The sequence below is a fragment of the Xiphophorus couchianus genome, chromosome 6 (assembly GCF_001444195.1).
Source record: "Xiphophorus couchianus chromosome 6, X_couchianus-1.0, whole genome shotgun sequence".
NCBI lineage: Eukaryota > Metazoa > Chordata > Actinopteri > Cyprinodontiformes > Poeciliidae > Xiphophorus > Xiphophorus couchianus.
Window position 1 is genome coordinate 6661043 of NC_040233.1, and position 27977 is coordinate 6689019.

The window sequence follows — 27977 nt, forward strand, 5'->3', positions numbered from 1 at the left end:
CCTCGCCAGGGAGCCACAGTTTAACAGACAAGTTGTCGGGCCGTAATTGAGACAGCGACCACGGCGTGTAGCTGTGCAGGTCGCTATTGTCGCTCTGTGCGTGCTGACCCAGCTGACCGCTCTCTGAGGCAAACAGGAAGCCATTTATCCCCGGACCACATCTGCTGCCAGCTCTGAAGTTCTCCCTTTGCTCCTTTGTGATCCAAAACAAACAATAATTATTTTAGGATTAAATTGATTTTTGGAGACTGAGCCCCGGGCCGGTTACGTAAAGACTTGACCACAATCCAGCTCTTGTCCCGACAGGATCAGGCCACCTGCTGGAAATGTCAGAAAATGGTGAGAAAAAGTTTCTAAGTGTCACACGAAACGTGTTGCGCTTTAAAATTTAATACATAAAAACATAGACTTCTCTAAGACTGACATTACATTTTAAAATTGCAATTATTTTGTTTAAAATCCTAAAATGCACTCATTACAGAAAAACTTCAATTTTAGAAAAAAAACCCCAATTGAATAAAGTTAACTTAAAACATGAAGAGTATCTATTTTATGTAGAAGTAGATACTCTTCATGGCTTTCTAACAAAATACGTCTAAAAGACTTGCTAATATACAGGAGAAGAAATGCATTTGCTGCATTTTCATTTTGTTACTTAGTCATAAAGATAACAGTCAGAAAAGGCAACAAAAACCTCAGCAGAGAATTGACAAATCCAAACTATTGATTAGCTCATCGTCAATACTTTTGTGTGCGTTCTCTGTAATGAAAACCTTTTGTGAGATTAATCATTTCTTGAGAAACTATATGGTCTGAAAAAAGTTCCAAATACATCTGAAACTGGCTCTGAAATAAATAATAAGTGTTCGTTTAGTCTCCATTTCACTGTGAACTTATAGTAGCTAATGGTGGATGCAGACACCAAGAGGTTCTTCTCCAGGAAAACGGTCGCTGCTGGATCAGACCCTGTCGATGTGAAACGTCAGTTCTTTCAGAAATAGTACAAGATGTTTTTCCCCAGTGTGGCCACATGATGGCGGAGTGAAAACAGCAACAAAGTGAGGAGCGATGGAGAGCCCCTCAGACAAGTTCCCCTCCCCTTACAGCAGGACTGCGGCACTAAAACACCGGCTGGATCTTGTTTTTCCGTCTGCGACAGTGTGGAAGGAGAGATCTGTCCCAGCATTAGTGCCACGGCGTTTGTTAACCTCCAGCCTGGTTTCCGACTGCGCCGTCATGTTTCCTCCAAATGTGAAATGAATGAAAGCTACTAGACGCTAAGAGTAGATGGTGATGACCTCCCGACCTCCTCCACGAACCAGCAGCACACGGTCCAGGCCTTCCATTAAAACCTCCAAGAACTCCATATCTGAGAAACGCACCGTGGTTAAGGACAAATCGTACACATCAGCCGTTTTATCCAATTTCTAATTAGCTTCTATGCACCACAAACCTGGAACAAGCTTCCAGAAAATTGTAAAACAGCTGAAACACTGAGTTTCTTTAAATCTACATTAAAGACCCACCTGTTGTACTATAAGAAATGACTCACCAACAGCATTTTGATGTCATGTTTCAGTTGTTGATTGTTGTGTTTTCATGACATAAAGCACGTTGAACTGCCTTGTTGCTGAACTGTGCCACACAAACCATTTTTGATTGTATTTTGAAGGTCACACTCACATTATCAAATACATTTCCATATTAAATGACAGGCTGACGAGGCAAAAACATGACTGCTAGGTTAATAATCTCTGTAAGTGGCCCCGTTGTGTGGGTATGTGTAATGAACTGGCAACCTGTGGAGGGTGTACTCCGCCTCTCGCCCAATGACTGCTGGAGATGCGCACCAGACGTGGTAAATAATCATAATCAAAAAGGATACAGTTCTCTTCGCCTTTCTTGTTCCTCGGTGGGCCCGGCATGTTGAGCAGGACCAACTCGGAGTCTTTGGATTTCTTCTTCACCACCTCATTCAGCTTCACGGCTGTGTGCATCCGTCGCACGTTCGCCTGGTTGCTGCAGGAAAATCGCATCAATAACCGTGTCGCTAAGTAAAACTTTGGGCTATTAGCGAAGGGTGATGCTGTAAAGCTGGCATCGAAGCGAAACGTTGCATGGCCCCAATTGTGATTATACCGCTTGCAAGTGAACTCGCGTTGAGTTTTTAAAGCTATTTTTGCCACCATGCACGCCTCCCTCCCTTTCGAGGCAAACTGAATGACACATACATGCAAGCAACAGTTTCAGCGCATGCAACCAAAAAAACTGAAAGACGGAGCAACTTACAGATTCTCCCACTCACTGGGGAAAAGAGAAAAAAAGAAAGAAAAGCACAGTCATTCAAAATTGTCACCAAAATATTATTCTTTCAAAAATATTTTAAACTGGAAAACTATGGATATATTGAAAAGACAGCCCTTGTTAATGTTAGAGGTTGAATGAACTGCAAAACTAAATAGTCAAACAGGGCCGGATACACTGAACACAGTTCTCAAAATCCAGTTCAAAGGTTCATTAAGACGCTAAACATGGGAGCTGAACCGCTTATATTTGGGGTGCGATAAGGGATTTCAATTTTCTTACATCATGTTCTGCTGGTTCTACTTACGGTTTCATGTTGAACATGTCCTTAACCGCCATGCCTTCTCTGTGCTTGTTCCTCTCGTTCAGCAGCTTGTCTTTGGTCCACGTCATGCGGACGTGCTCGGGCGTGGCGCCGGCCGCTTTGTCGTTGCTCGCAGAGTGAGCTGCCGTGTTCCGGTCGTGAATCAGCTGGGCCTAAGCGACACACGGGAAATAGAAATTTGTGTCACTGGAATAATTAATCAAATGGCATCCTGGAATAATTTGCACAGAAGTACATACAAATACGGAGATAAAAAAACAGAAGACCATCTCTATATGTGTGTATAGTCTGCTATAGGAGGAGTCAAGTGCGAAGCAGGTTTGATGAAGATGGACAAAAGTTGAGTATAGAACCCAAACACATTGATTGTTGTAAAGAGGGGAGAAGTTAGGTCAAATAACAGGAGATTCAAAGTGTTGAACCGCACAGATTTACAACATTCACCCCGAAACAGAGCACACAACATCCACAGTCCCCCGTATATTTTGTGAGAAGTCTAAGCTTATACGTATGGGTGGAGCGTATTTTTTGGAGGAGCGCTGCCAGACTCGGCGATCTGCTCACTCACTGTGACTACAGCACAATTACGCCGTTATTTATTGCAGTTAAACATCCAACTCCAGAGCTTCACAGAAAATCTTACTGACTTTTACTGTGTGAAAAATGAGGACAAATGAATTAAAGTTGCTATATTGGCTGTCAATAAATATTTCAGTAGCAATAGCTGTGTAGAAATTAAACGAGTGCCACCCTTCAATAGCCTTCATATAACTCTTTTTCGAACCAATGGTTGCCAAGCGATGGGAGGCATATTTACAAAGGATCCAACAGCGGGATGGCACCTGGGCAGATAGTCTGACTAATTATCAGAGATCAGCAAATTTAGCTGCAGCAGGAAGAACAAAAATGTAAAATATTCTGCTCAATAAGCAGTTTTCCTTTAATGCTACAACTAAAATTAAATAGCAGCAGCCAACAGACAGAATAACTGCAGCTGGGACAGTTGTCCGTGTTTAAAGTTGCTTGATGATAGCTTTGTCCTCCTCTAGTGGCAGCTTTTTGTTTTAGCTAGAGCAGTGGATCCCAAACCTTCTAGTCCAAGCAACCCATGTGGAAGGTTTACTTTAAAAATAAATCAATTCAAAATATTATTTTAAGATCACTTGGGTTTTTGTTGTGTCAAAAATCTCAAGTTTTTGTGGGGTTTTTTGTTTTTTCTTTTTGAGATCAGCAAATGAATTAAGAATCAAGCAGGAAACTGTGCTTTCTTAAAACAAAGTAAAAGAAGTTGGCATCTCCAAGGGTCCCAAAAAGAAAAACTAGAAGTAAAGCAAAATGTTATTTTTTAAGAACAATAAGCTTAATTTAAATGAAAAATCCAGATAACATTACCGAAACTCAATGTTTCTAAATTGTCTGCATGAAATCAAATTTCAGATTCACTCTGCCACTCACCCTGTCACCAAGGAAACGCTGATGTATAGACAATATTACCAAAACACTGGGTTGTATCACTAAAAAATACCAGGAGAGGTCTTGAAGCCCCTCTGTCAAAACATCTGGCCTCTTTTAGGGGTGAGTGACCCACAGTTTAACCCCTTAACTGTCATAATGACACCGGCTTGCTCGTCGGCTTACATGTAAGAGTTTTGACTGTGACAGTTAAGGGGTTAAAAACCACCAGAGTAGAGCCTGAAAATTTAAGAATGGAAAACACACAAACCTTTTATGGATGCAAACTCGACTAAAAACCCACCTGTCTAGGATTGTATTTGAAACGTAATCAATTACAAATTTATTGATGGAACCTGACTTAATGTCGTGTTTTGATTGTTGATTCTATCTTGCATTGTGTTTTTTGTGTTTGATATGATGTAAAGCACCTTGAAATGCCTTGCTGCTGAAATGTGCTATACAAATAAAATTTGATTGATTGATTGATGAGAGAAAGCAGATATAGAACGATCTTTTTTTTTTTTGGATTAGAAGATCCTCCAAAACCAGCAGGAGCCTGAAATTACTGCACTCAGCTTCTGCTGACACACCCTTGTGAAAGCCCTGCAGCTGGAATGACTGGATTATGTTGGTGAGGAAGAACGGTAGGAGGAAAGTGTGGAAGGATGACACTGTGGATGGTTGTGACAAGCTGTTTAGTTAGCTTGGCTACCTCATCCTCTGGAATGCTCTGAGTATTGTGATGTTGTTTTGTTTAACTTTATGTAGCTTTGTAACTGTAACAAAAAGCTAATAATAATAGATTTTTAGATTAAACAAAAAACTGAATAGAAAAAAATAAATATTACCTCCGATATGTACGGTATTTTTACTTTTCAACACAAAATAATCATGATGCATCATTTACCTTTTCTACATTAAAGTGTAACAAAACTGTTATGAGTACTTCTGATGCACTGATACGTTGTGTTGGTGCTTTGAGATGAAAAGTTTAGGCAAACCACTGAAACCAGTACAAACAGCAAGTCTGGAGACCGGAGATACTATAGTGTATAAAAGATGCATCAAATATAAATGAACTATGGATGATTTACTGCTTATTTGGTAGACTTTAGTAGTTTGTATTGCCTGTGCGATCATACCTCTCTCTCCCTCTCGGTGCGTGACAGCTGCATCTCTTTCAGCATTTGGGACCTCTGCTCCATCTTCAGAGTCCTCTCGTATGTGAAAGCCGAGATGTCACTGTCATGCTGCGGAAACATACAGAACGCCTTCAGATTCAGGACGCAAGGCAACTCGCAGTATTATCAGCGTATAACTGTTGCTATGCTACGTTGACTAGAGGGCGGCACCATGTTGCCTCACCATCTCCACCACCTCCACCTCTGCGTCCAGGCGCAGTTGGTACAGAAACACCTGCAGGTCCTTTTTCATCTGGATGGAGTTGTCGTCCAGCTGCGCCACCGTGAAGACTCGCATTTTGCATTTCCTCCACACCTACGAACACACCCGCGTGAGAAACTGCCGACGGCATTTGAGCGACCTGCAGGTGAATGGGTCACGAAAGACACACACAACCTGTGGCGAGCACGCACCTTGTGCTGCATTAGCAGGAAGGGCAGCAGCATGAGAAGCCCGCCGTCGTGGACGATCCACCACACGTCAATAGAGCCCTCCTTCAGACGCTCGTGGTTGTCGGGGAAATGGTCGATGTTCTTCGCAACCAGCAGAGCCTGGTGGGCTTCTGTCGTCTCTCTCACCGTCTCTGGATGTAGAGGAATATTTTAAAACAAGCCTCAAGCTGCTAAATATCTGCTGCCCTCATGTCATAAACCGAAGCGCCTGCTGTTGATGAATGGTTCAAAAATTGTACAGGACATTTAGGCTTTCTTCACACTGCAGACCAAAGTGACCCAATTACAATTTTTATTTTTGCGTTAATGCGACCTAAGCCACTTGGAAATCCGATACATAGCCGACCTTTTCAAATGTGACCTGAAGCTGAAGCAGCCAGGTCTCATTCATCCGACCTGAACGTCACTGATACTCGACAAACTTTACTATTCAGTCCTTATACGTGCAAGCAGGAAGAAAAACAACAACCATGGTGGACTGTAATGAGGATTAAGTTGTTAAAGTGCTGCTCCGGTTGGACAACAACTTCAAAATCGCAAGCTATGCTCCACCGTTAGCCTCCATGTTTACTCCCACAAACACTGAGCATGCTCGCTATGTGTGACGTTATCGTGCCCCCTACTGCGCATGCGGGACACTTTCAGATCGTTTGCAGTTCAGTAGATATATGTGACCACAGAGAGGTCGCATACAGTATATTTTGCAAAAAACCAATCCAATTTGACAAAAAAATTGGACGCGAGTCACTTCCGATTTGCACCACAAACTTCAATGTATTTTATCAGTACTTGTGAACGTAGCCTTCGATTCTAGAGACGTTATCGTTCTCTGTTGAAGGTCGAAGGAAATCTTTTTTCACTATCTGGTCAAACTGGACAAAAATGTAAAACCACTAATCTCCATGGAGTAAAATATGTCTCTCACATAAAAATACTATCATGTTTCAGAATGTATCCCGACTTTGATCCAGGCAAACTTACACTCTTCAGTGTGTTTTCTCCAAACACAAACAGAACGGGTCTGTAATACTTCCTTCTCCAAATAAAAATTAGAAAATAAAACTAACTGCGCTTCTGTGTGGTTTACCTATGAAGTTCCTTTGAGCCAGGGAGTCTCTGGCCTGCTTCCAGCCTGCGGGCCAAGGCATGAGGACGGCATTGTGTTTCATTCCTCCCAGTCCCGCTGACTGGATCAGAATGGAGAAACCATCTCGCAGGCTGGACGACACAATGACGTGGGAGAAGCCCTTGGTCCGCTCTGCAGCCATGGCTGCTTTCATGTTCTGCGGGAGAAAATAAAATCCAGGTCAAAGATGGAGTGATTATCTGTGAGAATTATTTGTTACAGTACTTTTTTCCAAGTATAGCAATTACCTTTATTTATTTGTACTGAAACTGTTAAACACATTTCACATAGCGTGCCAAGTCTCTAGACTCAGAGATGTCAGCTCACCTTGTCACCCTGAGAGCAGACTATTTGCCACGATATCCAAAAGACAAAATGGATGTGTCTTTTGTTGCTCACTGTTGCCATGGGGATGAGGCAGAGTGGTGAATCAGGTTGAATTTGATGCAGAATTTGCATTCTGCCAGAATGCAAATTTCCCACTGCATTCAGGCGCAACATCTGTCACATATTTCCTCAAAACGTTGTATGTTGGGGTTACCATAATGAATGAGAGTAAGACTGAGGAGGAGGACGTTTTTGGCCACATTTAGCAGCTAAATAAACAAACATGTTTTTGTACTTCATTCTATTTCCAATCGACTTGGACATGGAGTAGTTTTTGATGGATTGTTTACTGCTACAGTGCATGATAGAAGTATCTATTTTCCTTGCTTTCCACATTATTTTATATTACAACCCATTCATCCATCCATCTTCTTACACCCTTGTCCATGCTATGGTTGGGAGGGGTTCTGGCGCCCATCTCCAGGGAGACATTTTGGGCGAGAGGCGGCGTCACCCTGGACAGGTCGCCAGTCCATCGCAGTCGTATTACCACCATAAACTTCAATGTTTTTTAATCAGTATTTTATACAAGAGACCAACAGAGAACAGTGAATAATTATGTAAAAACTTTCACTTTTTTATAACAAAGAACCTGAATAATATATAAATTTGTATTCAGAACCGTCTTTCCTGCAAACTGCAGTTTTAAGTACTTGAAGGTTTGCAATTTTCTCTTTGTTTTCCTTGCACGAAACTTTATATTGTTTAAATTGTCACAGCACTAATAACTGCAGAAGCAAAAGATGTTCTGTTTTTTTGTTTTTTTTAAATAATATGCATTTTCCAGAAGTTTCTCTTTCACCGTGCCTGTGTTTAGATTTTGGTTATTGTTTACAACTGCATTTTGTAACAATGACAGTAAACCCTGACCCTTCTGTTGTGATGCTACTTGTTCGCAATTGTTCTCTAAACAAAAAGGCCGTCACAACACAGCTGGATTCATAATCAGATGAAATTATTTACTGGCAGGATGTTTGTTAATAAGGCAACATCTGAAGACACATAGGTATTCTTGATTTTATCTAAGGATCTCAGATTAAAAGGGGGGTGGATACATTTCAGTTTTTAGGTTGATTAAGAAAATATTCCAATCAAGCATGTTGATGTTTTGGGTTGTAATGTGACGAAATGTGTAAAAGTTCAAGGAGTTTGAATGGATTAGCAATTCGGTGTTATTTGCGTATAAAAAATTACTAGTACGAGGTCCAAGTGGATACAAAAAAAAAGTAAAAGTTTTTACATAAGAAGCTACAGCAAGAGGCACACCTGCTCTCCAGCGATGGCGTCCGCCTTGCGCGTCATGTACGTTCCCTCCAGGACCGAGCCGACGATGGTGAGTCCTTTGCCAGCTTTGAGTTGCGAGGTGAAGGACAGAAGACGGGGATGCTTCACTTTCAGGTCAGAGTTCAGTTTGCACAACACCAGCAACTGTGGTCTGCAAAAAATAAAAATAAAAAACATTTGTCGAGTAGAAGAGAAACACCGTAAACACATCTTTGTATTAAAGTTGGAGTGATCCTGTGTAGACGTAAGGAACGGCCACCTCCAGTTTTTGGTGTGCAGCGGCGCTTCCTCCAGGCGAATGAGAGCATAGCGTGCTGCGTTCAAGGACAGCCCTCTGATCCCGTCGCCCCACTCCTTCACAGCTCTGCATTAAACAGGAAAGAGTCAGCTCTCCACTCAAATGTTCATCTCTAAATTATTTTGATGTTGTAATGAATTGCACTTCACTAACTGCAGGACCATCTTAAAGACCCATAATAAAGTGAAGATCTGTACGCGCTAATTTTCAGGATATATTCAGTCGGGCCTTAATGAGGAAAAGGCTTCATTGTTAGAACAAAGCTGTCCCTGTCGTCCAAAAGTCATTACTAAATCCTTGTTTATAGTGATTTTGAAATAACCCCTTGGTCTCAAACTTCTGAACTCACCCTCTGTATTCGATGTATTTGTAAATACAGCCAGCGATCAAAATGGCACCTATGGCGTAATACCAGGAGCAGATGAACATGAGAGAAAGACAGAGACTCATGCCTAAGAAGGACAAAGTCCTGCAAGAAAAAAAAGATAAACATGTCAAAATTGATCACTTTCATAACGTTATTCCTTTGCACTCTTTTTAATGTCAAAATACTAAAGTTAACTGTGTGTTTAAGACAGATTTATCTACAGTTGTTTGGCTGTAAATATGACGCATCCAAAAAAAAAAAAAAAAACAGGAACCAGAAAGTAAGAAAGGAGGAGGGCCCAGAGGACAAATAAATGATTAGGGGAAACAAGGAACAAAGGATGGAACAAAAGACATGTGAAATGTAAAAAGAAAGGATGACAGGAAGAGAAGGAAGCAGGAAAAAAGGAAGGAGAAAAGGAAATACAAGGATTGGACGTAAATGGTGCACAAGAAGGAAAGGAGAAAGTGAGAACGCGATGAAGGGAAATGAAAGAAAGGAAACAATAAGGGCACAAGAGAAGGAAAGAAGACAGAAGAAGGAAGGAAACAAGGAAAGAAAGAGGGAAAAATGCAACAGGGAAGAAATGGAGATGATAAACAGAAAGGAAGATTTGAGACAAAAAATATGGAGAGTAAAAGGAAGGAGAGACAAAAGGAGAAAAAAGAACTAAGATCTTTAGGAAGAAAGGATGTGAGGAAAGGTGGAATTCAAAACGTTTTCCCACTGGGTAGAAACCAGTACTCTGAGTTACTTCGTCTCTCACCAGTGGTAGAACTTGAAGCGCGGCCTCCAGTTGGGAGTCCGGAGCAGCGTCTGAACGGCACAGGCCAGGTTGACAAACAGGTAGCACATGAGGAAAAACCTAAAACCACAAACGACATGGAGAGTTTAGTGATGCAAAGTACAGCGAGCAACACCAAAAGAGAAGGTGGGTGACTTCCAGCAGCGCACATGGAGAGGATGGGGGCCACTTTGTCCAGAGAGGCAATAAGGATCCCAATCTCACAAATCCCAACTGTGAGCAAAAGAGCCCAGGTGGGCTCTCCGTTTCTCTTCCCATGACCAAAGACCTGAGAGAGACAGAAACACAGAAGACAAGAGATCTGATGAGGTGCCTAACAAAGTACTCTGTTGCTTCCAGGTCAAAGCTCTGTGGTATTGTGGAACATTTACTATTATTGGTGAACCGATTGCAGTTTTCTGGCCAATCAGTGATTACCAATCTTTAAAAACCCTGACCGGCAGATTTACATTTTGGCTGGTACTGATTTTTTCTTGTACACAAACGAGAAACAAGTACCAGTAACTTTCTAAAAGTTTCTACAATAACAAGAAAGTTAGTGGGTTTGTAACAGTGGGTGATTTTGTTTTTTTTCAAACAAAAACACAGTGGGCTACTGGTGGACGGTGCTAGCATCCCTTCCATAGGACTTCTGGGGAAACCCTGTATTCATTTCTCAAGCAAAAACATATTTCTTGCAGCAGTTGATCATCGTCTATGATGTATGACAGAAACTGTAAGCAGAATAGCATTTCTAAAAAAAAATATGTAAAAAAACAGTACAAGGTATCTTCCTATCTCCAGATGGCCGGGCCGCATCAGGACTTTCCTAAGAAACCTGTGAGATTTGGTTGGTCAATAATGTATAATGTAAAATCAATTATGTAAAATAAATGTTAAAAATAAATGAAGATAGGGTTAGGGTTCTGGGTCATCAATTATGAAAATCCTGCTAGGTGGAACACTTGTTTTTGTAACTAACCTTTATCAGAATCAGAATCTCTTGAAGTAAAACTCATGCATCACCTACCTGTAGCAAAGGGATGATGCCGTCACGAGCAATGGCCTGCAGCAGACGGGGGGCGCCAGTCAAGCTCTGCAGCCCCGCGCCGCAGCAAGAGAAAAACGAGCCAATCACAATCACCCATGGGGACGGCCAGGCGAGAACACCAATCACCGGCATCGTTTTCACTGAGAAACCAAACCTGGAAGGAACCAGGACATTCTTTTTAGGTTTGCCTGGTCTTCATATTTTCTAATGGCGTAGCTGGATGTTAGCATGGCAACCAAACTATAATAAATACTGCTTTGTACACTGCTTGTCTTTAATTTTTCCCTTTTCAAATCTACAAAAAGCACCAAATAAATGCTGCCACTTAACACCATTTTTTCTGCACAGTAGGATAAGTGTCATCTGAACGTCGTCTTACTTGTCTCTCAGCACCACTCCTTCGATACAGGCTCCAAACAAAAAAACAAAGGAGATATCTTATAGTGACATTAAGAAACTGTCACTGCCTGGTGTCTAACATATGTGCTCCACAGAACAAATGAGGATTACAGCAAAGTCAAAAGCAATCTATCAACATCAGTAGCAGAAACACATATAAAGGATACAGAGGAAAGAAGTGGTGACAATTGCCAAAATGGTTCCCACTGGGATGGATCTCTGAGCGTCTCTAAGATCACCAGATCGGTTTGAACCAGCCATGATCCCTAAAAAGAAGACATAATAAATGTACACATATCAGAAGAAAGTCAATTTGAAAGATTCTACATTCAAGACAACATATTTCCCTTATTAATGATCCCTTTTGGCAATTGAGCCTGAATTGATACCTGTGACAGAAGGGAAGTATATCCCAACTAACAATGTGAAGTATGTGGTGATGTCATTGATGACATAGTACTGATCTTTGCTTCCAGCTTTGACTGAAGGCAATTTGGGGGAGATTTTCTTCTCTATGATCATGTTGGCGTCATCATAGTTGCTCCACAAGTTTTCTAATGAGCAAGCAAAGAGAAGAGCAATCAGTTGCGTTGAAAACTTCAGCTGATGATCATAAAGACTTGTTATTTGGTATTGACAATCCGATAAGAGAATATTTTTTCTTATTCTCTCCTTCTCACCTTTGATAACGTCGCTCCGAAGCCCAGGTATGGCCACAATTTCACTCATGTTGTTGGATTCGAAGAAATCGCAGGTCGAGTTGAGGCCGCAGAAAAGGTTCGTCACCAGTTCCGTCTTTTCGCATTTATCAAACATTTCGTTTTTCAGAGCGCGATTCCCCAACATACAAACACTGCAAAGAAGAAATGGTAGATTGTAGTGCAGCCGATGGAGCACGGCTTCTTGATTTCAGTAATCTTTCTCTGTTAAGTCAGCTTTTAATAAAACACCGGCTTTGAAAGGCTTTAGGACAAGCACAATCTCAATAAATACCATTTAGTGATAACTGATGTTAGGACGTTTTATTGCACATGTAATGATTTATATCTAAATCTCCTTTAATCTTTTATACACACAGTGCTATCAGTGCCATACAATGTAAGGCATTTGCTATAGTTTTGAATGCATAACATGCTTAGATACAGTTTGTTATTGAAGCTTAGGAGCATAAGCTCTTGGTTAAGTCATAATAAATATCATTCCCACAATCAGAATCAGACTTTGTATGTAAATAAAAATCCAGCCAACAGTATCCGTTTCTTGTATTTGTCTTGCAAATAATTAGTGCCAACATTTTTGTCAGCACCAGTAAAACACACCGGTTGGCTTAGTAATACAATAAATTGTTTAACTGACATTTTGACATTGACAAGCTCACATCTGGTCATTGAAAGCGTATTCTCACAACAGCACACAATTTACAAACACAATCGTTTCCATTTTATTCTTTTTTCCACTCACTTGAACGCTGGCGGCTCGATTAATGTCTTGGCGGCTCCCGCATATATGGCCATGATGGAGAGAGCCACGCAGGAAAGAAACACTAGAGCCAGTTTGTTCACATACCTACAGACGGAAAAGAACAAGTGGTGAAAATGTGTCCTTGGATGATTGTTTCCGTGCTTTTAATCGGCGTGGACACTCACTTCACCCCAACAAACACGACCAGAGCCATCAGGAGGAGGCAGCACGTCCCGTAGATACGCATGTCGTTTTCGTCTAATACCTTCATCGCATCGAAAGGAACGATGTACATCTGGGAGCAGACGAAAAAGAAAACAGAGCCAATGAATCACAAAGCCGCAGCCGATGACTGCAGATGAAGCTGCCACTGCGCGTGGATCTACCAGCAGGATCTCTATGGTGCCCAGGATGTACAGTGATCCAGCGAAGGTGGTTCCCAAGTAGAAACAAAGACCCACCGCTCCTCCAAATTCTGGTCCCAACGACCTGGAGATCATGTAGTACGAGCCGCCAGCTGCAAAGAGACGAAATTCACAGTTATGTTAACTATATTCGTCAAAAAAAAGACGATGGAGATAAAATTATTTTAAAAATGCTCCCTTGATTGGACCATATGTCACAGACACGTTTTCACGATCATGTGTATGTGTGGCATGTGTGCTCTTGCTAATGCTAATTTAAGAGTCACAGAATGATGAGCTGTACTTCATTTTGTTCTCCAAGCCTGTTTTAAAGCTTAGACAGGTAATTACAATTGATAAAGAGAAATTTAAAGAATTTTCAAAAACTTGGAGCTCTAATCAGCTGATACTGTAAACCTGCTTTCTCAGTTATATTTTCTTATTTCATGTTTGATAAATGATGCAACGGTTTCTTCTAAACTTCATTTCTCAAATAAAATGCATCAATCTAATTACTAATCGATTAGTTATTGATTCTGGTAGAGAATAGATCCAGTATTCCAATTTCAGTTCTGTAAAGTATTAAATTAAAGTTAAAGAATTTAGGCTTCAAATAAATATTCATAGAGACAAGAAAGATTAATTTTATTCAATGATTTTAAGAATGTTGATAAAAAATATGAATAGACTAATCAATTAACACAGGATGTTTCATTATATCCCATCAGCTACCCAGAAAGAAACATCCCAAATAAAAATATTTTCAAAAATACCACCCTAATTTATTATCTAACATATCTCGAATTACTATATTTGAATCATTTCAGAGACTGCTGCAACAAATATTTTGCTATGTGATTTAAGTGTCAAATATTTGCAGTGTTTTTTATACTTCAAGATTTATATTATCCTTGTGTATTCCAAAAGCTACAAATGTAAATACAGTAATTTTCAGTATAGCTGCAAATCCCAGACATTGATCATGGCAAAAAGGATATAATATCCACTGTTTGAAAAATACGTGAATTTAATCTACCTGGTACAACTCCGTTAGTTGCTATGGCACTCATTGATATGGCGGTGAGTAAGGTCTGAAGGACAGAAGACAGATGTTTAGATGTAAGCAAAAGAAATGTGATTAAGTTCATCAGTAACTCAAAGTCACACATTTTTACCACCAAATGCAAAACAGAAATTTGACAAAAACATCTAAGGATTTAAATTAAGAGTACTGTTGATGCTGATGAGAAAAGATGAGCTTTACTAACAAAGTGTTTCCAGAGATGACCATATTTTTCTATAATTGCAGAGGCAAGTTGTAACTGCAAAAAGCTGCTTTCATCAATTCATAGCATGAAGCCTGTCGCAATAAGCAATTAATCAATCAATTGATCACATGATAAATAAATTGATTTAAGCTGTGTGTTGTTGTTTTGGGGGGTTTTTAACGTCGGTTTGAGTTTTAGTCTTTTTGTTATTGTGGGGTTTGTTGGGTGGTATTTAAAAGATCTTTCAGTTCCAGTGTTGCATTCTTTACCAATTAAAATGTAATGCTCTTTGAGAAGGCAGACTTGTATCATTATGCCATTATTAATATAATATTTAAAGATTATCTCAACACAACACAATTTATTGTCCAGCAAAATCTGTTGTAGAGTTATACAGATAAAGTTTCTGCCTGGGTCAGTGTGAGCTACACCAGGTGATGAACGTATGTCTCTTTGACATAAATCTTTAAATAAATTCATCTAAGAACTCCAAATTTTCCTTTTGCGTGAACTAAAGTTTTTAATTCCATCCTCAGATCATAATTAAGAATGGTATAAAAGTAATGTTGCAGTAGAAATAAAAATAAAACATTTGGGGTAATTTAGTTTCTTTAGTTTTAAACAACACATGCCCCCCTCTTAGTAAGTGGTTGATATTTTATAGATGTTATTACTTTTAAAATGTGGTCACATCAAAGAAGTGTAAATTAGCCATGCTTTAAAGCTTAGTGAATATTCTTGATGTACCAAAACCAGTTCCATTGATTTAAGGAACCATCAGAAGCATGGAGCGCATATACTGAAGTTGTGTTCACATTACATCACGAGTCCTGCTCAAGCTCATTTCACACTTTTCAAACACTCAGTGCTCTGTTTGGCCGTCTGCAGCTGCTGACGTACAGGACTTTAAAAAACACAAACTTTCTGTTCTCTTTGTGAGGAATTCTTCTGAGCCCAGCCGTGAACTCAAGACGGGCGTTCATTTCTATGCTTCGGTGTACATTAGGCTCGACCTCAAATACGTGGTGGTTAATGAGTTGGACTTTATGGAATGATGCAAGCGGGCACCCTGAAAAGGATTCTGAAAAACTCACACAGATGCAGCACATGGAAACGATGGCCAACGATTCTAGGATCCCTGCTGTGCCTACGATCCAGGTCAGGCGGAGAAAGAGGACGACGCCTAAAATGTTCTGCATGCAGGGTAGATAGACCCCAATGAAAGTGCCCATCTGAGGAACCTGGAGAGAGAAACACATACAAACATGGGAATGTCAGACGTCAGGATTGCACTAAAAATACTCATCTGGTCTTTTCATTATAAGCACACCTTACTGGATTCTCTTCGCCTCCTAAATTACCATGATTCTCCATGGCATGGATTTGTCGATCTGGGAGCTTTTTACGCGGTACTGACATGACGGCATCACAAGGACACAAATGTGAATGGTGCTCTATTCAAATTCAAAAATACTTTATTGATCCCGAAGGGAAATGCAATGTTGTAGCTCAGATTCATTAAGAGTCTTCATTACTGGATAGAAATCTAGTGACAGCAGAGGCTGTCGGAGTTCAGTGAACCTGTTTTCATGTTCTGGAAACGAGTTCAGGATCATTTATACTCTGTCATCTGCTGGTCGAAGCCTTGAACCAAAATGGGCGCATTCCGGTCATAAAAGGACAGACATGGATGAAAACACAGTAGACTGTCACTTTCTGAAGTACTCAGACCAACAATGTCAAGGTAACTTCCGATTTCTTCCCCATGCTGATGCTTTGTTGCATCTAGATGCCTTAATGCACTGAGTTGCTCCCATGCGATTGGCTCATTCATTATTCATTATTTGCTACAGCAAGCAATAGAATAAGTGGACCAAATCAAGTGGCTGCTAAGTTTATTTTAGCTCCAAATAACGCCTAACCCCAATATTTTACCACTCTTTATAATAAGCATTATTGTCTTTTACTGCTGCACTGCATAAGCTGCTTTTCTTGACTGCATAGCAAAGAGGGGTTGGGTATGCAAAGTGTTTGCAGGAAACAGTTGCCATGCAAGCTGCATCCTTAGATTAAAGCCAGACATTTACTTCTAATCATATGAACCAATGCATAAGAGATGATGACTTAGCAGGAGTCTTCCCCTTCTTATAACAGAAATATAACAGCGCCTGTATTTTCCACTCCTCTAAAATACAACAACTTGCATTTATCTATTCAGATAATAAAGACACAAAAGAATTATATATTTGCTTTTAACACATTTTGCTTTTAAGTGTGAATATTTGTGAGAAATACATGGTTATTCAGACTAAAATGGGAGGGTTTTTTTTTTTTTTTTTTTGAAGGATTGTATGTTTTACTTCTTTTCATCCAGCACAGAAAATGAAGCTGCTTCTAAAGAAAAGTTAAAATCCACTGTTTGATTTAACAAATACATTTAAGGCTATAGTGGATATTTTTTTAAATGTGCATTAGGTGCTTACAATGTTTTTTTTCAAGAGAAAAAGTAAAAATAAGCCTTAAACTTTTTGACCCATCTGAAGTTATCTTTAACGCCCTTTTAAAACAGCAACTCTGAAATCAATTTATTTACTGATTGGACAACATAAACAGGGTTTCCCCCAGAAAACTAGCTAAGCCCGGTGGTCGGGGTGCCGAGGCGGTCCACCGGTGGTCCACCGTGTTTTTGTATTAAAAGATGGTAAGTAGACAGCAAATGTAAAAATATTACTGGGTAATTATATGCTACGGGAAAACATCGCCAGTGAAACACGATCTAAACAAACAACTAGTCTTAAAAACAACAAATCAGAAAACACAATTAAAATAAATATAAATTATTTGCACTTCTGTTTAATCCAAATTAAGTCAGCAGCTCCATAAGGCCCCCAGGGCTTCAGGGGCCATAAATGCTAATATTTTAACACAGAGCACAGATACATAAATGTAACATTTGTTTGTTGAGATGATCAATGCTGCTGAATTTGATTTAGTGGTGTCAGCACATAAATTAAAAGATTTTAAATTGTTTAACATTTATATGTAAGATTTTAAGGAGCTGGCAAGTTTACTTTGTAAAAAGATCAAAGAACAATATTCATAGTTAGATTGTTTTTTGTTACCATAGAAACAATCTGATGCTGTGAGTTTAATCTTTGAGTTTGAGCTCTGTTTGCCCACAAATACAAACTAGTAAACTGCAATTATAACTTATCGCTTTTTAGGTTGGCCGATTAAACTACTCCCCCACCCCGTAACACAGAAGCTGTTAGAGATGCTGACGTTTTAAGCAGCAAATTCAGCCCTAGGCCTCATGCGGCCTTGGACCGGCCCTGCTTGAGTTAAATCCGCTGCACTGCTCAGAGATGCGCAACAAACGGGAGATTTAATTTAATGCTGCTAATGTGGCTTTAGTAGCTCTTCAATTTCGTGTCTGTTGAGTTTTTAACAAGGGGACACAGAAACTATTTTGGTTGGTCCAGCTTGTCAGATCTCCGCGCACATTACCTCTGTCTGACTAAGTGGACAAAGCAAAAGCATTTGATATAGTTTGATGCATCATAACTGGAAAAATAATACTAAAAATCAGTCTGAACCTGCATGATGAGGTCAGCGCTGGTTGTTAACCACTAACGCTCCGGCCAACCAGGAACACATACATAAACTTATCAGCGTAGACAGAGCTACATGTAAGAGATGTAAAAGCCGCACAAAATTCTTTGTCCACAAATATAAATCATTCTCACCGCTCGCTCAACGCACCTCTGAAAGCCACTACAAGTTATTCCTGAGGTTTACGTAGAGCTGCACAACCAGAGCTAACGCGGTGGGTTTTTAAACTCCTGTCTTGATCAAAAACTCTGGAAAGAAACATAACATAACTCCTCACAAGAGGTTGATTTAAATATCCATACTGTGTCCAGTTTGAGTAAAAGGAGGCGTGCGCGATCCGCGAAGAGGTTAACTTGATCCAGCTGCTGAAGAGGCGCCAGCGGTGTGATTGGTCCGGCTTTAAATGAATAAACTATAAAACTATCTTCTATAAACATATCTTTTAGCTTTTAGAAATAAATCTGCTCCGCCAGTGAAACGCTCAGAGCAACAGAGACGCTTGCAATACAGCTTTAAAATTTTTAAAAAGCATTTTTTAATTTATTTATTATTTTCCTAAAAACATAAACAGGAAAGGCTTAGCCTGGCGGTGGGGCTTGTAAAACATGGCGGGCTGCCAGGCCTATAATATACTGGGGGAAACCCTGATAAAACCTTAAAACAGTAACATTAGCATTAAAACAGAAATTTAGAATCACCATCCAGAAAACGTTGGAAAATTGTTTTTTAATAATCTCCAAGAAACAACTGGTGGATCAAATATCATCATACCTTCACTGTCACTTTCCCCAAACACCAAAACATGCATACCATCTTCTGACTCAAAAACTCCTTGACCTGTGCCTTCTCTACTGCACACAGCGGTTTCTCCAAACGATGCAACGTGCCTTTTGTGGAGGTGTATTTCCACATTTCCCATATTTTCTCCCCCAAGTTGCCCTGCATTTGCCTCCCGCTTCGTCCTTCCTTCCCCTCAACTTCTCTGCATCGTCTGTCTTACTCCTGCTGGACTTAGGCTTTAGATCTCCTCCAAGTGCTCCAAGATGCCATTTAGGGGGCGGTTCTTGATGAACACACAATCAATGTCTCTTAACAGACCAAGAGTTCAAAGTTGGAGGATCTGCTTTTATCGAAAATTCCCAATGTTCTCCGTTCGACACGCTGCTGAACAGACTACTTTTGTTGCAGATGTAGCAAGTTATTTCTTGGGGAGTTACCTCATTTGAACATCTGCTGAGTAAATAAGACCCAGAATATGGACGCCGTGACAACAATGTTCATATACACACCATTGAAGCATTCACATTCTAACATTTTGTGAAGCTATTTGGAAAACTGTTCCTGCCCCGTTAGGTAGTCATTAAAAAGGGCAGCTAAACTCGTTGCAAACTATACTTTACTAGAAGACTGATTACTGTATTTGTAAACGTTGGGTATTGGCCAACAGGTAGACATTAAGTCTTATAAGTAAATATGCGCTCAGTGGAGGTTCCCTGGTCTGAGTTTTAGCATTTAAGTCCAGCAGGTTTGCCGTGAGAGTGTGAATAATCTAGGATATTTAGTTTACTAATATTTTTTAAAAAACTCATCTTTTAAAGCAGAAGAAACTGTTTTCAAATCCCAAAGTAGAGCAAGAGTACAAGGATCGATAAACTTTAAATCAAGGAAAATTCTCTGAAGTAGAACCATTTGTCTTTATGCAGTGCAGCCAACTTTACTCTGTTCTGAAGGACGTTTATCCATTAACTACAAGACCTTCAAGGGTCATGGCACATATCCTCCAAGCCATCTTTTAACACTTCTGTCTTCTCTCTTTATCAAAGCAATAGACTTGGTTTGACATCTTTGAGCATTTTTTGTGTTCTAATCCAAAAGCTTCTTGCACAGTGGCTAAATAAAACAAAACAAAAAAAACAAACATAAAAAGCCTGTTGGCATCGATATTTTCATCAGCTTCTTCACTCAATAACTTAAAGTCACGTTACTGATTATGTTATGCAAGCTAAATGAATGTGTAATTAAACACACAAATTACAACTGCAAATACCTTTTAAAATCAATTCTCTGTAAATCTGTGGGATCGCTGTAAGGCATCCGTTTCTCTCACAGACAGGGAATTTCTCACAGGAGTAGCTTCTTAAATTCAAACTATATAAAAAAAAATAAAAATAAAATTAGTCAATGCTCTTAAACACTCCCAAGATGAAAAAAAAAGCTCAGGAGGATGACTTTTGTACTCCAACAAGTAAAATATAACCTTTTGGCAATGTGTTTATGACAAGTCTTATGAGGTGAAAGGCTACCGTAAAAGAACACGCCTCGTTCCTTTAGCATAACTCCATTAGTTCATTTTGGTTACGGTTCTGTGTTGTAATGAAACGAAATCAAAGTCTACTCCAGAAAGAAACAGATGGTAAGATGCTATTCTAGAATCACTTGGAAGCAAGTGACCAAGTTTATATTGTTGGGTATGGCCGGGTCCACTGTAATCTAAATGTGACTTTACTGGGTTAGGCAACTCGTTCACTTTAACGACCGAAACTTCTAGGTACTAAGACAGATTCTCCGTACCATGACGGCAACCCTCCTGACCCCATCTTCAGCCTCCTCGTGCTCACGTACGCCCTGGGTGAGGTTGGTGTAGTTGGCCAACTTGTTGAGAAGAGACGCTACCATGGGGGTGCTGTCCATTTCCTCCTGAAGGCAAACAGATCAATGTGTGAGAGTAAAGCTGAAACAAATCCAACCTCTGAGAAATCAAACGCGAGAGCGTCGGTTACCTCATACAGGGCCATGTTTTTGTCTTCATAGCTGCAGTCCTCGTCATCGTTTGAGTTAAGGAATGGAGTGGACTCTTTGTGACTTTCATCTATTAGAAACATTCAAAAGAAAAGAAAAAAAACATGAGACACTGACAAACTAACAAGAAGCAAGACAGACAACAGAAGAACAAGCAACTGCACAAAGTTGTAGAGTTGTGTCCTACTTACATTCGTAATATGAGAGCAAGATTTTCCTGTATTGGCATTGGTCATGGTATATCTATTGATTTTCAGCTCCGAGTGGCAATCTTTACCTACACTTCTCTATATATCTTAGTTCTTGGAATCTTGTTTTTTCTATTTACTTGTTTCCCTGTTGCTTGTGTGTTCTGATGTCATCGTTTTGGTCTGGATCTTGATCAATTATTATGTTGGGCTGCATCCCTGGTTTGTTTACATTGCTGTTTGCTTGATTCCCAGGTTGTCTTACATTCTGTCAGCCATTTCCTCCGTTCAATTTTGGTCCCTCACAGCTGCACCCGGTTCAGCAACTAACTCTAAAGCTCAAATCTTTCAGTCAGTGTCTGTGTCAGATACCTTCTGCATGTCTACTGGGCCTTGTGCTTTTTTCCTTGAATATAGGATGACATTTTCCAACCGCATCTCTCTTGCCTCCTCTTTGCATTTGTGTCCTATTCTACACTGTTTTATTAAAGTTTTTTGTCGAAGAATAAATGTAAAAAAAACAAGATTAGGGTACTGTGGACCCATGTACGGATACTCTTACGGCCATTGCAAGTTCGAGTTGACCTTTGCTGCATGTCTTACTGTCAAATAAAGAACTCTAGATCCAAAAGAAACCTTTAAAATATGGAATTAAAAACATATCAGACTGAAGCAGTGCCTGCATTGCAACAGAAGAACCATAATCCTTCCGTCTCCTATTTTCATCCCACCATTACTTTGAATATGACACGAAGATACTCAAGTTTGTTTCCTGTTGCACAGGCAATAGTTACAACCTTTTCTTTTGCAAGCTAGTGCCAAAAGAAGGATGGCCCCTTTGCTTAATGGGAGACTTTTTATAAGATCTGAAAAAACCAATGATAAATTTATGTTCTACAACACTAAAGTAACATTTCAAAGACAAAAAAACAACCAAACTGTTTTAAATTGTCATGTTTTTAGTATCCTGGGTGATAGAAAAGGTTAATCAAAAGAGTAAATACAATTACAGTAACCCATCTTGAAACAGTGATCTATATCCATGACAGTCTAAAATACCAGTTCAAAAACAATTTTAAACACTGCATTTGATGGATCTGAGTGTCAGTAATTTGCAATTACATGGTGTGTGACTATCTGAAGAGCTTCTGGCGCCAGATTTCTTCAAAACAGCACAGCTAAAGCCTGTCCCGTTGAATTTTTGCCTTCATCTTTTGGTACAGCAGTTTCATACTGTTCAATTTGGTCAATTATCTGTCACCAGTTCTTCTTCATAGCCACGCAGCTCTTCACTATAGATCATGGAATGAAAACTGAGCTGTGCGCACTGTGACCCTGCTGGATGCAGTAATAAGACAAATGGAGTGTGGCAACTGTTTTTTTTCAATTATTGTTTTTTTCTTTTTTTTTTTTTACTCTAGTCTGGTCAAATGTTACTGCATTTTTTTTACTGCAAAAATGTTTGTGCATTTTTCTGCTACTTTTATTTGATCCATACCACACTATCCTGGATTAAAGTTTTTAGGTGATTTCTCAGGTCTGAAATTCTCACCAGGTCAGTTTTTGTGTGCACTGAGATTTCTACAGTGAAGCTCCTTTCCTTATAATTTTCTTTTTTTTTGTTATCTTCCATAAATATGTTTTCCAATACTACACTGTGCTTGTTGCATCTTCTTTCCTTTATAATAAGCAGCATGCTTACTTCTGGCGTATATGTTACGCAACATGTTACTTACGGAAGTAACATGTTGCGCATTTAGAAATAATTTCTGAATATTTACGCATTTAGAAAATTATGCTCTAAGTTTAGTATTATGCATCTAATCTGACCTTAAAGAGACTTTAATAAAGAAAAAAAAGCTAACAAGATACTGGGTATAAAATTTAGAAACTAAAAATAACTCAAAGTACACAGGCCAAATCACCTGTAGGTTTATATAAAAACTCAAATGCTTTCACATAACTTATTTAACATATATAGCAAATAATTTAAAACGAGGTCAATTATAGTCACTACATATTAATATTTCCACATGAACAACTGCAGGTTATTTATACAATCAATCCATCAAGTTCATGTACAATGCAGGATTCCCATTGTTTAGTATTTTAACTATCCTTGGATGTAGTATCCGCTATACTGGCTTTTCCTTTTGTATTTCGTTTCCAGAAAATTCAATGACTGAATTGGTAGATCCAGAAACCAGAAGTCATTTAAATGTACAAAACATACAAGCCTTAAATTTCAAATGTAAAAAAAAAGCCAGTAAAAAAAACACAATGTTTTTGTATACAACCAAACCAAAATTTCCCATAGGCTCAGAGAACTTTGCTAAAACTAAAACTCCAGTAAAGGACAAACATAGATTGATTTTCTAATGTCAGCAAATTGCATTGAATTAAATGGAAGGAGAAAAAACAACCCTAGGAGTTTGTGGCTGTGTGCTTATTGTGGAACCATGATGTGAAATATATTGGAGTCACACAGGTGTAAGTATGAATGTAGCAATGAAATGGCAGAAAGGAGGCGGGGGCAGAGAGCCTGTCGACATGTTACAGTCATATCAATAACTGAGCTATGAATAAGCTCAGTTATTGATAACTCGTCATAATCTTCTGAACTGTAATCTAATCAGTTTCAGTACCTAAAACGCATTCCATGAGTGAGGAGGTTTAATACGTCTAAAATCTTCCTTGACATCCTGATTTTTTTCCTCTCTCTTTAGACTAAGCGTTGGAGTTTATGTAAATAGACTTAAGAGAACAAATCCTCTCTAAACATTGCGGCAATTTCCAGTCGGTTGGTAAAACAGGCAGAAAGTGGGTCAGAACGAAACCTGATCTTAGCAGTACCCTGTTAGAAAATGATGGTGCTGAGATGGTGTTTATACAGTTAGCATCTTGCCTAATCAGCACTTGGCATTGGAGTCTGAGGGTGTGAATGTTACAGGCTGAGACTTCTTCCCCTACCAGCATGGCATGCAGTAGAAAGTAAGAACCACCTCCTATGAATCAACCAAATTCTATATTGTCCTTCAAAAAAAAATTATTTTGGATTAAAAAAAAACCCCAATAGTGTTATAATTCTCTGATTTCATGATGAAATTTAGATTATAAGCATATAATATGTATTTTATATTTCCACTTGAGAATTTGAGTGTTTAAAATCACAACTAACTCGGTCGTCCGTTTTGTTTTAAAATGTTTGGTTATGTATTATTAGTGCATATTTTTGCTTTGATGACAAAAGATTGATTACTTTGTTCTACTGTTATTCTACTGTGTATACTGCAATTTCTACTTCTTTTTTTTGTAGAAAATTGACTTCGGAAATTGCATTCATCAGCTGATGAAACAGGTGCAGCAAGAAAACAAAGTTGGTCTTTTGTTTTCAGTCAACATAATACAGAACCAAACAAAGCCACAGTTTCTGTGGTAATTATTATTATTTGGGGTCCAGATGTCTGAATATAGTTTTTTTGTCATCATATATCCTCTAATATAAAAGGAAATATAAGGAAGCCATTTTCAGAAAATATAAGAAATATGGGTGAGAGTTAGCACAAATATGTAAATTGAGACTAACGCATATGAGTGTGTGTGTGGGAATGGCTGTATTAGACATGTAAACTCAGATAAGATGGAAAAATTAACTAATATCATAGTCCTATTTTTCTTTTAATAATGAGGGTCCATCTAAAAATATTGTATGAGTTTATAGGGCAGGAGTTCATAAGTTTCTTACTCATTATACAAAAATATGTGTATTTTGCATTCCATGTTAATGTGTGATTTTGTACTTCTATCATGTTCGAAAGAAATAAAAAATAAAATATTTTTGAAATTGTGTGTAATAGTATTTTGCTGATTCATACACACCCTGAAACATGGACACAGATGACAGAGGAGCTGCCACGCAAGCTAGTCAGCCTATTGAACATAAAACAATGAGTAGAGAACAACTCAGTCAGTCACTTGACCTCCACTGACAGGTAATACCAGTTTCTTTTATTCTGTGGATTTCTGGAATGAGAGTTTCATTGTTACAGTGCCTTGTGGTGGCATTCATGTCCCTTGAACTTCACATATTTTGAACCTACAGCCACTTAATTACCTCCAGCAAAACCCTCCCGCCATGTCTTTTTTTGTTGTTGCAGTTTTCTACCAGGATTTCTCTATATTTGCCTCTATCTTCACATCAACTTTGACTAACTGTCCCTAAGAATATTGAAAAGATTCCCTACAGAACTATAGTTCCACCACCATGCATTGTGCATACATGGTGATGTCCAGTGTGACATTTTCACTATCTATATTATTTTGCTTTTTAACCGTCCATCCATACTCACTTCGCTGTTGCAGGGAGATGGTACCTGTTTCTAGCAGTCATTGAGTGACAGGCCGGGTACAGCCTGGACAGGTGACCAGTCCATCACATAATGGAGAGACCGCCATGCACGGACACACTGAAACTTAGGGCCAAATTAGATACAGAACGCAACAACACTGCAACTCCAACATTGCCACTGTCCTGCAATTTTCAGATGCATCAAATTGCGTTTTGGCATCCCCGCAAATTCTACAAAGGCCTGGCCATAAACCATTCTTTTGCTTTAGATCTGTTGGGCTGCATCCAAAATTTGCCCAGACAGTGGCACTCAAGGACTGGAGTTGCAGATCCTTGATTTAGAGCAGGGGTCGGCAACAGCAGGCCTCGAGGGCCGGTGTCCTGCGACTTTTTACATGCATCGCTACTTTAACACACCAGAGTCAAATAATGAGGACATTAGCAGGACTCTGGAGAACTCGACTGCACTTAGGAGGCGATTCAGATTGAAGTGTGTTGGACCAGGGAGACATCTCAGAGTTGCAGAACACCAGAACCTCAAAGACCAGGATTGCCCACCCCTATTTTAGAGGGACCCACTGACCAAAAAGTAACGAGTTTTTACAAGACAGAGGAAACTGAGAGGAAACTGAGGTAACTGGAGAGAACACATGAGAGGACGTGTGTAAGTAAGAGCAGGATGGGATTTTAAGCAAGGACCTCTTTGCAGCAGTACTAGCCAATGCATCACCATACACCAGCCTGCAGTTCAGGAGGTTCATTTTTGATCTCATCTTATCAGAGCACCTTCATTGCTCCAAAGCTTGAGATATTGTTTTATAACATATCCCTGCTTTAAACTTCTCTAACAGATCTCCAGATGCATTTACACAGCTGGGCTCTTGAAAGCATTTGCTTGCAATAGATTTCACTTATGGTTGTCAGTGTAAAGGGGGATGAACGCAAAAATAATGCAGGCTAGACTTTTCATATTTATATTTGCAAGCAACATGCACGATTTTCCTTGCACTACATTATGTTGGCCTATGAACATTCCAATAAATATATTGAAGCTCATGGTTCGTGACAAAACGGAAAACACTCAAGGGGTATGAATCCAGTGTGGCACTGTAAACATGCACATGTTCTCATGTTTCCCAAGCTGCGTTACATTCTCTGGGGATCTAATCATTTCGGCTTTTGTCAGGTTATTTGTTTACATGACAGGAAATTTTGTAGCAAACTCTGTTTTACAGGAAAAGCATTTGGAGCTCACAAATGGAAAAAAACCCAATCTATGTAGGTTAAACACGTTTTATGAAAATTGCTTATGAAACTTCTTTCATGGTAGTTTAAGCTTGTGATAAAGCTAAAACAATCACTTAGGACTGCGATAACCAGACAACACATTAGGACCCCCACCCAGCCACATCATTCATGCCCAGCGCAAGTTCCAGCTGGTTGAGCTCTTTAAACTCTTTCCTCTGTGTATAAAGCATGTGCATGTTATGGCTTGCGTTTGCCAATGTCAGAGGTTTTCCGTTTGTATATCCTTACTCACAGAATCACTCTCTGACTTTATCATACGTGCACACTTTGTCTTTTCTTATCTCGGCGCATCCTGGGAGGGATGACTCTTCTGTTTCAGCAGAACCCTCCTTTAGTTTGGTTTAACACCAGGCAGATATGCCGTCTTACCTGGCTCGGGTTCCGGGGAGCTAACATCCCCCTCTTCCTGGAAGACTTTGTCCAGACTGATTGGTCTGCTGCCTCCAGCTACAGCTCCACTGTTGCTGCCATCCCCCATGTCCTCAACTTTTACCACAGTGAAGTTTGTGGGCATCTTGGCTCCTCTGTCAGGTGTCCGATGATAATTAAAAAAAAAGAAGAAGAAGAAGAAGAAAGAAAGTGGGCAGAGGCTTGATGGAAGACACCTCTCCCACAAAGGATAATTTCCAAAGAGAGTCCAGAACCCTTCCGGGGGACTGGTGAAAAGTGTTAAATCTCCAGTGTCACCACAACATGGCAAATATTCCAAAACCTTCTATTTGGAAACGTCCTCTAAACTAGGGGGCGAAAGTCTTTGCTTCCTGTCCATCAGACAGACCAAAGTCCTCCACTGTAGTGTCGTAACTTCTTGTTGTTTTCCCTCCCTTTTTCCCCACTCCCTGAGGACCTAAAATTGCCCCATGTGACCATCTATTTACCATTTGAACAGAGCCCTGACACGCAGAGCACTGGAGCTCCTCCCTCCACTCCAGCCGTCTTCTCTCTATCTCTCACACCTTTGGAATGCCAAAAACTACAGAAGCTGACTCCACTGCGTCTGTGCAAGAGCCAAACAAGTCAATAGTTCATAGAAGAGTGACAGAAATCCCCCTGAGAGAGAAAAATACAAGTGGAAACGTTGCTTCTCCAATCCAGATGCTTTGCTTTTTACGTGTTCCCTCTACCTTCGGACTGACAAGTTTCTTCTTGGCTTCTCTCCTGTTGAAAAAGAAAAA

At 39.6% G+C, this 27977-nt stretch overlaps 1 protein-coding gene and 1 long non-coding RNA gene across 2 annotated transcripts; one reads left to right on the forward strand and one right to left on the reverse strand.

The window, feature by feature from the left end:
• Positions 1 to 118: 118 nt before the first annotated feature.
• LOC114145831 (solute carrier family 12 member 7-like) lies at positions 119 to 27977 on the reverse strand. Its single transcript, XM_028019469.1, has 26 exons — positions 27172 to 27977; positions 20940 to 21028; positions 20731 to 20856; positions 15642 to 15788; positions 14316 to 14370; positions 13262 to 13392; positions 13061 to 13170; positions 12876 to 12980; positions 12095 to 12267; positions 11804 to 11968; positions 11582 to 11680; positions 11395 to 11452; positions 10995 to 11169; positions 10135 to 10253; positions 9947 to 10045; positions 9163 to 9282; positions 8775 to 8879; positions 8498 to 8666; positions 6806 to 7001; positions 5680 to 5849; positions 5450 to 5581; positions 5227 to 5334; positions 2612 to 2781; positions 2290 to 2304; positions 1886 to 2019; positions 119 to 1369 (listed from the first exon to the last, which is right to left on the reverse strand). Exons 1-26 carry the CDS (start codon positions 27314 to 27316, stop codon positions 1278 to 1280), a joined length of 3207 nt encoding a protein of 1068 aa, XP_027875270.1. The 5' UTR covers positions 27317 to 27977; the 3' UTR covers positions 119 to 1277.
• LOC114145834 (uncharacterized) lies at positions 5374 to 18672 on the forward strand. Its single transcript, XR_003595775.1, has 3 exons — positions 5374 to 5385; positions 17606 to 17612; positions 18522 to 18672. It is a non-coding gene; the product is annotated as an uncharacterized LOC114145834 (long non-coding RNA).